This window comes from Leptodactylus fuscus, chromosome 1 (genome assembly GCF_031893055.1).
Source record: "Leptodactylus fuscus isolate aLepFus1 chromosome 1, aLepFus1.hap2, whole genome shotgun sequence".
NCBI classification, from domain to species: Eukaryota; Metazoa; Chordata; class Amphibia; order Anura; family Leptodactylidae; genus Leptodactylus; species Leptodactylus fuscus.
The window spans coordinates 218,740,469-218,752,717 of record NC_134265.1 but is presented as its reverse complement, the minus strand read 5'-3'; the positions used below and the strand labels follow the sequence as shown (position 1 = coordinate 218,752,717).

Here is a 12,249-nt window from a genome sequence, read left to right as displayed (position 1 = left end):
GTACCTCACTGAATATATCCACGCCTCATCTGATAATAAGCCTAGGAGTTTGTGTGTCTGTAGTGACTGGGATAGACACCAGCCTAGGCAAAACCTCATTAATCACCAACCATAAATTAGTAATAATTTTAAATCATATTATACAATTATTGATCTTGTCTAATAATTTAGATTAATAGTATGTTGACTATTTGCTTTCATAGGTATTCAATCATACGATTTTTCATGAATTACATTCTGTTTGACCATTGCTGTCATCTTATAAAGCAGATGGAGCAGGAGTTGGGCTGTGAAAGAATAGAATAGAATAAAATAGAATAGAATAGAGTCAACATCATTGGTTTGGACTACTGACTCTAGGACCTTGGCTACCAGATGTGTAGGAACATGACCCAACCAGAAATGACCGTATCAGACTGTGTAGGGACACAGGACCCATAATGGAATGGCACAATGTGAAGTAGAGAAAAGACGCTCCAGAATTCTTTTTTTTTATTGTGAATACAGTTACCGGTATTTACTAAAATAGAAAGGTCAAAATGCTGGCCAGACAACAACCTCCCCAAGGTCAATAAAGGGGTCATATTATGGTCTAACCTACCTAATACTGAGCAAGAAATGATCAGTTCAAAAACAATGCTTTCCAAATACATGTGGCTTTCTATACAATTCTTTATCCCACTGGACACCACTCATAGAGCCTGAAAATAACTGTTACGACATTACTTAAGGAAAGGAGCATATGAACAGTTACTATATGATATGACTAAATTTTCCCATGGGAATTTATTAGTATGGTGGAAAATATTGTGAGTTTGTAGGGTCCTCATGCTTTTTGCCTTCAGTAGTAATAATGTTAACACTTTACAATTAATAACCAAAGGCATGAATGATGTTGCTTCTGACTAATAGAGCAACTTTTCTTTGGACCTTTTTTTTAGAATTCCACCTTAGGGAGCCTTCACACGATGTAACGTTGCACTCATTCTGATTGTTAAAACACGTTCAGAATGAGCGCGTAAAAAGCAGCTCCCATTGACTTGAATGGGAGCCGGCATACGTGGGCTCCCCATTGAAATCAATGGGAGGCTTTTTTCCCTATGCTTTCAATGTACATATTACACGCATAATACATTGAAAGCATAGGAAAAAGCCTCCCATTGATTTCAATGGGGAGCGCACGTATGCCGGCTCCCATTCAAGTCAATGGGAGCTGCTTTTTACGCGCTCAATCTAAACGTGTTTTTACGATCAGAATGAGCGCAGCGTTACATCGTGTGAAGGCTCCCTTAGTTGAAGGTTTGGTTAGTCTATGGCGGTTTTCTCAACCTTTTCAAGCGAAGTACTACTTAGTGAGATATTTTTAACTTCTGTTTAACATCGTAGGGATGGCAACTTGTCCCTCATGATCTGCAGTTTTAGATCCAATGAAATGGTAACAGTTCATCTTTACTAATGAAATTGTTATCACTTGGGATTCAGAAAGTATGCACATGGAATATGGCACCAATATAATAGAATATTATCACTGAAAAATAAGATGCCTAAAATAGAACTTCTATTTATTTCCCATAAAATATTGATTCATTAAAACCACAGCTATATGAGACACTGTCAAATATACAACAGTTATCAACTAGTGGATCAAAAAGATGGATACATTCCTGCTTGATCAGCATTAAGCTAGGTTCTCCACTGAAAATCCCTTAACACTACCCTGTTTTACTAAGGAACACACAATTCCTCAAAGCACACTATCCTATTGATTCTGTTCCTTTGTGATTTTTGCATATAAGGAGGGTTAATTGTAAATATAATGATCTGTTTTATTCACACAGATAGTAAGATTGCTGCACACCGTATTTGCTGGCAGGATTCTACTATACTAAAGTCTGTCCCATTAGGCCCCAATCCCTGGGAGATGTTCACACAGCTATGGAGAAATCTCTGGAGCTCCATCTTCCATTTTCTGGGATATCTAGCATCCACCTAAGCAGCGTCAGATAAGCAAAGGCTCCTGCATGGAAGGAGAGACTCTCCCAGTGAGGCTCAATAGTGTCCTTGTTTAACCATATTTATAAAAGTATATGTATTAGTGACAGTGAAGGCTGGTGACCCTGAGCACAAAAAGGCTAGCGGTTCTGCCAAATGTCTAGCCTGGTCATCAACGATCCAGCTTTCCCTGCAAGTTAGCTGGATCCTTACAAGTTACAAATAGCTGCCCCCCTAAAAAAAAAAGGGGTCCCATGTAAACATATAGGAAGGTATGAAGTGAACCAAAGGATGGGAGAGGGAACAATTGCTACACAATTTCCATATTCCAAAGAACATAGGAAAAAAAATATACATCTATGCCAGGGCTCCTGGGATAAGAGGCTCTTACAAGAGGAACCCAAATGGATCTTTAAGCTAAAAACTACAGTCCCTTGGTTCCTAAGTAAGCATACCTCAGCGTCCTTTAGGCTGACGCCCCATGCTGAGGAAACAGATTTTGGTTGTTGCAGAATTTGCTGTGATTTTTTGAATCAAAGCCAGGAGTGGATTGAGCAGAAGGTAGAAGTATAAGAGCGTCCTATATTTTTACCATTCCTTTTGTAGCCTTTCTTGGCTTTGGCTCAATAAACGGCAGCAAAATCTGCAACAAAAAAGCTGCATTTCCGCAACGAGGCCTCAACCTTGGGCTAAGATCACAGTGGGTTTTTTTGGACCAGATTTTGAGGCGGAGGCCCCCTCAGAATCCGGTCCAAAAAACGGCTAGCCGCAACTGGATGCCGCTGCAGTGCATCCGGCATCCAGTCGTGGCATTCCGCTCCGGATGAGGCCCAAGTGAATGGGCCTAGTCAGGAGGGAGTGTTCGCGCTGCGGACTCTGCGGCAGAATCTGCCTCAAGAAAGAGCATGTCATTTCTTTATTCCACAAGCGGGAACAAACCGCTCGTGGAAAAAGGAACTCATTGAATTCAATGGGAGGTGGTTTTATGAGCTGGATTTTGAGATGGATTCTGTGTATGAACCCGGCATAAGACTTAGGCGTCCCATAGTCTACTTGCGATGCAGGTCTGAGTCTGTTTCTTTAAATTCTTTACTGGCCTTCTTTTGAACGAACATTGATCCACTAGACAAGTGTTAGATATTTGACTACATGTCATATAGCCTTGTTTTTATTACATCAATATTTTATAGGAAATAAATAAATGTTATATTTTAGTCATCTTATTTTCAGTGAAATAATTGTAAGTACACGGGTACCGAAGCATAGTAGGTGCACTCACAGCATCACATAAAAAGTGTCACAACAATTCAGAAGCTCACAGCATCATACCTTACCATTCATACGAGCCACAGTTGAGCCAGGAAATGTAGCTAACACACTGATCTTATTTCTTCGCCCTTATATATAACCTTTTCTTATTCTCAAAAAGGGGGCACCAACAACAAACCTATAACATAGCGAACAATAAAATCAACAAACGAAAATCCTAACCTGATTTAATAATGGAAAGGAAATTATAGCAGTAAATAGATTTAATGGGTTTTGTAACCTTTCACAAAAGGTGTTTGGACAACGAACGGAACAGGACAAAAAAGCCACTCATTAGAGGCCGCTTGTATGTAATAATTAACATGACTGCTGAAGGGAATTACTCGGAAAGTCAAGTTTTAACTATTTAATTGCCTTTAAAAGTGAGTTAGTTAACTGGTAAGCAACTTCTTTTCCTTTCTGACAGCAAAATAATATGTATGATAGAACTAGTACAATTAAGGCATTATTCCATAGAACGGCCATTGTTATTGAAAGGCCCTCAAAAGAACCTAAATTGCTTAAAGATCACCATGTAAATAGGTTTTAAAACATGTATGCGATGGCTACTGGAAAAAAAAATGTATAAGCCCTTTTAAAACGGCCTTTTTTTTTTTTTTTTGCCACAGAGAGCCTTCATGAGGCCCCCCTCTGTCATAAGGACAGGATGGCTCCTGCAGAATAATGGGTAACAACATGGTGTTCAGGTGAACTCTCATTGCAGGCATTAGCACCATAAGAATATGGCACCCACTCTGCTTCTCAGTAGGCACTATATTTAGGCTGGGGTCCCATGTTGTAAAAATGCTGCATTTTACCTGTAGTGGAAATGCCACAGCAGAAACCGCAGCATTTTACGCTACCTGAAGAGTGGATGGAGTTCTGGCTAATCCCATCCACACATTGTAGAAAAAAAATCTGCTGTGAAAATCGCAGCATGTCAATTACACCTGTGGAAACGCTAATAGGAAACGCTAATGATAGGGGCAGAAAGCTTGCAGCGGAAAACTCTGCGAAATCAGAATGAAGAGTGCTGCGGGAAAAAAAGGTGATGCATTTACGCCATGGCTTTTTCTGCAGAGTTTTTTTGCCATGCCTCACTATGTGGGGCTTAGCCTAAAAGATATGGCCATAGGCCATAATAGTACGCTGGATGTCAGCAAAGAGTTCATCATTTCTGTTTGTTGCCACAGGTGTATAAAATACATCTAACCATGCAGTCTGCCTTTACAAACATCTGTGAAAAATGGTCCGTTCTAAAGAGCTCTCTGAATTCCAGCATGGTGCTATAAGAGGATGCTACTATGTCAGTTCTACAATATTTTTTGCTTCCTAGATATTCCACAGTCAACTGCGAGTGGTATTGCAAAGTGGAAGCATTTAGGAAACACAGCAACTCAGGCCCCATTCACATCAGCGTTCAAGGAGTCTGCTTGGGGATCCCCAAATGGAAACCTATACGCATAAAAAGTGGTTACATAAGGTTACAATGTAATGCAACACTGATTCTTGCACGATAACTCACGTAAGAATCAGCGCTGCAAAACAGAATAACATTGAGTTCAATGGGTTCCGTTTAACGCGTGTAACACATTGAAATCAATGGGAGGCTTTTTAACCCATTGATTTCAATGTGTTACGCGCGTTAAACAGAACCCATTGAACTCAATGTTAGGGTGCATTCACACTGAGTAAACGCTAGCTTATTCTGTAGAGTAAAATTACACTTGTAAATTTTGCTATCCCATTGACTTCAATGACATTTTACAGGCGTATTTTTACAGGCGTATTTTTTACAGGCGTATTTTTACACTTGTAAAAAAATATCATTGAAGTCAATGGGATAGCAAAATTTACAAGTGTAATTTTACTCTACAAAATAAGCTAGCGTTTACTCAGTGTGAATGCACCCTTATTCTGTTTTGCAGCGCTAATTTTTACGCGAGTTATTGTGCAAGAATCAGTGCCGCATTATATCGTGTGAATGCCCCCTTAGGGTAAGTTAACACAGTAGAAATTGAAGACGAATTCCAGCCTTGGTCGACCTGCAATGGAATGGTGATGCAGGGCATCGGCATTATTTTGCGGCTTGCCGCAGCTAAACGGGCCTAGTTATCAGTGAGTCTCGAGTGACAGAATCCGCAGCAAGGTCGAGCAGGATGCTTATTTTTTTCAGTGTCCTGCTGCGATCTCTGCCTCCCATTGAAAACAATCTGCCCCCAAATCCTCAGCAAATTCCTTAGTGCGAATTTACCCTAAGAGAGAGACGTCTATTTGTTAGGACCCCCTTACTCCTGTCAGTGGATGAGCCATAATACCATGGCAACCCATGCAGCAATGACATAGCCAGTTCGAATGTCCTATTGCTACGGACATGATACAAATGATTTCTGGTGACCTATATAATGCAGGCCAGGGTCTCCTTTCTTGTATTTCTCAGGGCAACCCCTGGGTTTGACATTATCTGTGTATGCTTTGACATATGGCCTCTACTTCTGTCAAGGTTCTGGATTTTGTAATCGTCACACTGTTCAGTAGGCTCTGATTCTTGGCTAAGCTTGACTAAACTCCTGTGATTTTTATCTGTTGTATGTCGCTGCAAATCAGTAACTACTCCGAGGAGAATGACGGGATGATCTGATTAGTTGTAATGGTCTGCGCCCATTGTCATGCTCTCTCTCCTAACACAGTCACTGGCTTGCCGCCAGTTCAAACCATGTGGTTTCTGACGCTCTCTGCTCCTGTGTATTACCTTCTTTCTAGCTCTGAAGTTTCAGCAAACTCACCTGTGAGTGCTCCTGAACCAATCCCTGATGGCTTCTGTCCATATTAGTCAGCCCAGCCCTCTGAACCATGTGCAAACTAGAAAGAATCAGCTGCTTCTGATTCTGCAAGGAGTCCTTACTACACTGTGTTTGGAGTATTGATCATGCTTCTGTGCTGCTGCCTTTCCATGTATGACCTCAGCCTGTCTTGGACTACTGAACTCGCACTGCCCATCCTGAACCTTTGGCTTATCCTTGACCCTATTTGTCTGTTTCCTGCCACTGACGTCTGGTCTGTTCCCAAGTACAGTCAAGGCCCCACGTAGCACGCTGCAGCAATAAAGAAGCAAGGAATCGTGATTTTTCTTGCAGCGCTTTTCATATGAATCCACAGAGGTTTCCTGTTTCTGCTTCAATTATTCCTATAGGGAAACAGCCAGCGTTTCCGTAGGTATAATTGACATGCTACGATTTCCAAAACAAAATTTTTCTGCAAAGTGGGAATGGGGTTTACTGGAATCCCATCCACTTTGCTGTGACCGTAAGATGCAAAGTTTTTTTTTTCCGTGCCTTTTACGCGATGTGGGGCCCGGCCTAACTTTCCTCTCAGCCTGTTTTTCTCATGCCTCATACTTATAATTCATCTGGTCAGCAGCCATCTATACCTGGACCCCTCTGGCAGAGCACAGGTGGCACAGTAGCTCCACTCTAGCGCTTTCCATTACATTTTGCTTGGGTCAATGAACCCACTCACAATCCCAAACCTATTGTGCAGATTATGTATGAAGCCATTGGACCTGGGGGAATGCCAAGACTGCATGATGCAGCTTATAAACATGATTACAAATTGCCTGGACAGATCACCTCTGCCTCTTCATTAAATAGCACCCAGTTCACACTACAGAAGTTCTAGTGTTCAGCTTCCTCTGTCTCATTATGATAAAAGTCCTGCTGTAGCTTTCTGAATCAGTGCACCATCCATTTTCATTTGCATGCATTCCTGTTTCCATCAGATAGAGCTAAAGTAGCTTTCATAATATCTATGCTCTCAGGAGAACCTTTGGATTGGGTTAACCCTTTGTGGAAAGAAGAGGACCCGATTACCACAAATTTTTCATGTTTTTCTCACTACCTTCCGTGCTGTTTTTGGAGATCCTGTGCACATTTACTCTGCTCTGCTGCACCTGCAACAGAAAAATATGTCTGTAAGCCAGCATGGCATTTCAGTTCCACACCCTGGCATGTGAACTTGCCTAGAATAATGAGGCACAGGTAGCAGCATTCTGGGAAGGCTTGACTCGCATTAGAGATAAGCTTCCTGGAAGAGACCTGTCTACTACTCTTCATTCCCTGATCTCCTTGGCTACTCATACTCATCAGCGTTTCAGAGAATGCAGTAGAGATCTCTTGTGAGAGGATTCTACACATGCTTCTCTTGCCTCCAGATCTGCCATTCATTTGTGTTCTGGAGCCCATGCAAGTGACGCTAGGTTCACACCTGCGTTCATCACTCCGTTCTGTGCTTTCCGTCTTCTGCATGCCAGAAGACGGAAAGCACAGACCGGGTCCGGCCGTGAGCGTTTTATGCTCTCCGCCACGAAACCGGATTTTTTAATCCGGACACAGAGTACTGCATGTCCGACTCTGTGCCCGGATTAAAAAACCCGGTTTCGCGGCGGAGAGCATAAAACGCTCACCACCGCACATCTTTCTCACCCATTCAAATGAATGGGTGAGAAAGAATCCTGCAGGTTTCCGTCTCCTGCTCTGTTTTATGCAGGAAACGGAAACCTGCAGAATGGAGAGCACAACGCAGATTTGAATGAGCCCGAACCAGGTTAAGCTTTTGTTGGTGAGCATTTACACAGACACATTGCCAATCTCTGTCTGTATTGTCTAATATGGTTTGCCTCAGCCCAGATGGAGGGAACAGAGAATGGTAGTAGTAGTGGCGGATGCTGCGCCATCAGATAGGCTGAGTGCTCTCAACCAATCTCCCCAGTTCAGCTCCTAGGCTGGACATAGACTGTAAACTTTGCAGCTTCCAGATAGGGGTAGTAGTTTCTCACTGAACTGTACTCCCAGCCTTGGCATTGAGGAGATGCCTAGTTATGATAAGGCTCTAGTGCCATACTCCACTCCAACAACTTTATCTTCACAACTCGGCCACCTCCAAAGGATACTGGGGACTGTACTCCAAGGAAGTCCTTCCAGGGGTCTGGTTACCTTGCAATAGCATGTCCCAGACAACACCTCCTAGTACAGGACTCCTTCTCTCCTCCCGGCACAGTGTTTTAGTGATGGGCAGCAGAATTCCCTGTCTCAGGGCTGTCTCTATATGAGCCCTGATAATGTGGCTGTGTAGGGAACTGCAGGGTCTCAGCGAGACATTGCTAACTTCAGTGTCCACTACTAACTGCTAGCTTTGAGACCCCATTGATTTCCTGGAGACAAAAAGTCATGGCTGTACCAAGTGTGGGGGATCAAACTGTGGGGAAACAAACAAGGAAAATACAATAGGGAGAGCTGCAAACAATACAAATGACACAATGTAAAAAAAAATGAATTAATTAATAGAAAAGTTAAAAAAAAAAAAACTAAAATAATATACCAATAAAATGCCCTTATTACAGGTTCTAGACCCATCCCCAATGACACCATAAAAAATAAAAATGGCTATAAAGGAGAGGAAAAACTATTTTAAAAAGTTTTTTAGTATCACTTTGTGCTATTAAATAAAAAAAATGAATAGTGAACAACAGACATGTTTTCCCTCTTCTTTTGTTTATATTTTCCCTGGATATAAACAAAAATTAAAACACATGCAAAAATAAAAACAACATAAAGATAAAGCCCTATCTTTCACCGAAGAAAGATGCAGATAGTAGTTGAATAACCCAAATGATAACAATGTTAAACCCTCAAAACTTCACAAACAAAAAACCCTAAAATGAGTCTAGTCCTACACCACAAATTGGCCCAGTACTGAAGTAGTTAAAGATCTAAAAGCTGATGGAGGCACTTCGGGTACCAGGGCTCAGTCCAGACCATTGAGTGCCTTGTAGTGTTGACTACTGTGCGTCACCTTCTCCCCTCCATATTCTGCAGAACAGAAGGACCTTTGCTTACTAGGCAGATGCATGGTAGTTCGTAGTTTTGATATTGTATTTCAGCCAGAGGTTTCTGGTAGTGTAAAAGCCTGGCAGCTTACAGAAACAGGGCCCCGTCCAAATGGTGCCAGGGTCCAGTACTGCTCCTTTCTGATACAGGGTATGTACTAAGCATATCTAGTCACATGACCAGCATTCACTCTCCAATAAGTTAGCCCCAAGGCCTGCTTTAGTCTTCTAGCCATTAATGCACCTTTTTAAGCACCATGTCTGAAGAAAAGAAGGGTGATGTACCTGAATTACTAGCTAATTCTGCCACTGCATGGTGACTGACATCATCTGCTTCCATAATTCTGCAGGAAATGTAAGTGGATCATCCTGAATAATATAATGGTCTTTATTATCTTCCTAGAGCGATGATGTTTCTGTTAATCAAAACTTCTAACAGAGGTCATATCCTAGAGAAAGGGAATGGATTATGAGATCTTTATGAGAGCCTTAATAAAAATCAGAAATGTAGAGCTCTATAGCCACTGTAAAAGGCTCTGAATTTCCGTGTACTTCTTCTACCCTGATCCCTCAAGCTGATTCTGATTTGGAGGAAGGCTTGATTGTAGAGTAGGATGATGTCTCAGACGTTGACTTTTCTGATGATGCTTATTCTGAGGAGAATCTTAGATATAATAGGCAACAGTGGTAATTACTGAGAAACCTACTCCCTCTCCTATACTGTGTGGTGTACAACCTGGGGACATAATACTTTGTGGGGGTCACTTAGGGGGCAATATAATATACTGTGTGGATAATTTCCCCATGTGATACCACCTACTCCCTGGGAACCTATGGTTCTGTACCAACCTCTTCAGAAAATCCTGCTCACCAAGGAAAATAAACATACATTATTATTAATTATTAGATTATAATTTTTTATGTGTGCTTGGTCATATGTTATAGAGTACCCAAATGTTTTGCCGTTCAGCTTCTTTGCGTTCCAGTATGGTTTTGTGCTTCTTTTTTTGCTTTTCATTATTGTGTCCAGATTTTCCTAAGGCAACTGTATTTGTCAGCTTTCGTCATGCCGTGTTTGTCAGTGCAAGTATTTGGGAGTAAGTCAATCTGCTCTTTTTTGTGTACAAGCATATGTGTTCATGTTAGTCATAGATTATACTCACCCATCGTGAGTATTGGTTTGGATTAATCTGCTCAGAAAATTTTGGAGTTTGGTGTCCCTTTTGAGGTTGTTATAAATGCCACCTGAACTATAAGAACTAGAAAACCAGGGTGATCTCTTGTGTAGTTCTCAGCATATAGATATTTCCATAATCGCATAGAACTGTATTTATCAACTACTTCATCTCCCTTTTTTTGGCATTGCATATGTATGGTAGTATGATGTGTTTAACTTTGTGTAAGGGGGTAACCATATAAAGGTAAGTGAGTTTTAAGGCATTTCTGTTTCCTAGGGGTTGAATAAACTGTTTAAAGGCCCCCTCGTTCTGAACTTGCTCTTCCTTTACAGTTTGTCTCCAAACAACCAAAGTCCAACTCTGCTCAGTCCCTGTAGTCCCTGCAGCCCAAACAGTCCCCTGCAAACCCTACACCCATGGAGGTAAGAAGCTCACTGCTGTACCTCAGCTTCTGAATTGTGTAAAGTGACTCTGTTTTCCTTTTTGCTTAGACATTCTCATTTCTTTTAATATTGGAATTATGCAGTTAGCCCCCTTGTATGTTATGCAATGGTATTTCTAAATCTATGCCTACAGATGTAAAGTAGTTATTAGTTGCTGGAGCAGCATACAGATGTAGTGAAGATGGCTTTCCATGAGTTTATTATATCTTCAAAGACTATTTATAATGGTAATAAAGTTATTAGGCTACATGCACATCAGAATATGCGGGATATGGGGGGAACTGTACAGACAGCAAATGGGTGATATCCGTGTGCCACCCATGCCTCTACGGACCCTTTTCCTGCAGTGAGTCCAGGATGTAGTAGGACCTATCCTGAGTTGTGCCCTGATAAGGTCCATTCACATGGAGTTTTTTGGTAAGGAAAAAATCCACTTCAAGAATTAGGAAATGTTTTTTTCCTTCAGCACACTGTATGAACCTTGAAAAAAACCGCTAGCGATTTTTCCTTGTGGTTTTTGCTAATTCCATGTGGATTTTCCGCCTCCCATTGACTGCGTCGGTTTTTACAGACCAAATCCGCCTGAAGGAAACTTTTTTCCGCTAGCGGAAAAAAAAAGCTAGCAGAAGCCATAGAACTCTATGCGGAGGCTTTTATCAACGTGGATTCTGACACGGATTCAGCGCCAAGATCCTCGCCAAAAAACTCAGTGTGAACTGACCCTAAGGGTGCATTCACACTGAGTAAATGCGGATTGATTCTGAACGTAAAACACGTTCAGAATCAGCGTGTACAAAGCAGATCCCATTAATTTCAATGGGAGCCGGCATACGAGTGCTCCCATTGAAATGAATGGGCTGCTTTTTTCCCTATTGGTTTCAATGTGATACGCGCGTATGTTTAACTTTTAATTATCTGCAAATTTAAAAATAATTATGTACATGGGAATACCCCTTTAACTAGGGGATTGCTTTGTCTGAACACAGGACAAAACTAATCTTCTGAAGTTTGCCCATCTTTAGCCATTTATATGGGGCCATTAGAATATAGTGTTCATGGAGCCTTATGCTGGGTTCATACTGTGCATTTTGTAAATTGAACAACTGCATGCTTTTTTCTATTACAGCAATGCAAAGCACGTTTCTAGGTATATTAATTTTGCTCTAATGGCCATTAAAATGAAAACATTTGGTGTACTGACACAGCACAAATGTGTTACTCAGCTGAAATGCATGCAAAGTGTGAACACAGCCCTAAACTGGGGGAAAAAAACCCTCTACAGTGTCAGTACTACCATGTACCCTTTAGCTATACTGCTAAGTAGTTTCCTTTCATATGGCTTGAAGCTTAGTTCGAGTGATTGACAGATCTGTTTGGAATATAAAGGTTCTGCTATGCTAGTCCATCAGCATTAAAACTTACACAAACACACACATACATGTGA

The 12,249-nt window shown here is 41.3% G+C and overlaps 1 protein-coding gene across 6 annotated transcripts in view; it reads left to right on the top strand.

The window, feature by feature from the left end:
• Positions 1-12,249, top strand: part of MAST3 (microtubule associated serine/threonine kinase 3) — a 205,434-nt gene that overhangs the window by 69,103 nt on the left and 124,082 nt on the right. For 4 of the 6 annotated variants that reach the window (XM_075282727.1, XM_075282709.1, XM_075282717.1 and 1 more), the window contains exon 2: positions 10,695-10,784. The exons of the other annotated variants lie outside the window; for them this stretch is intronic. In XM_075282727.1, the coding sequence (XP_075138828.1) occupies positions 10,695-10,784 (90 nt within the window). The remainder of the gene's footprint in view (positions 1-10,694; positions 10,785-12,249) is intronic. 6 annotated transcript variants of the gene reach the window in all.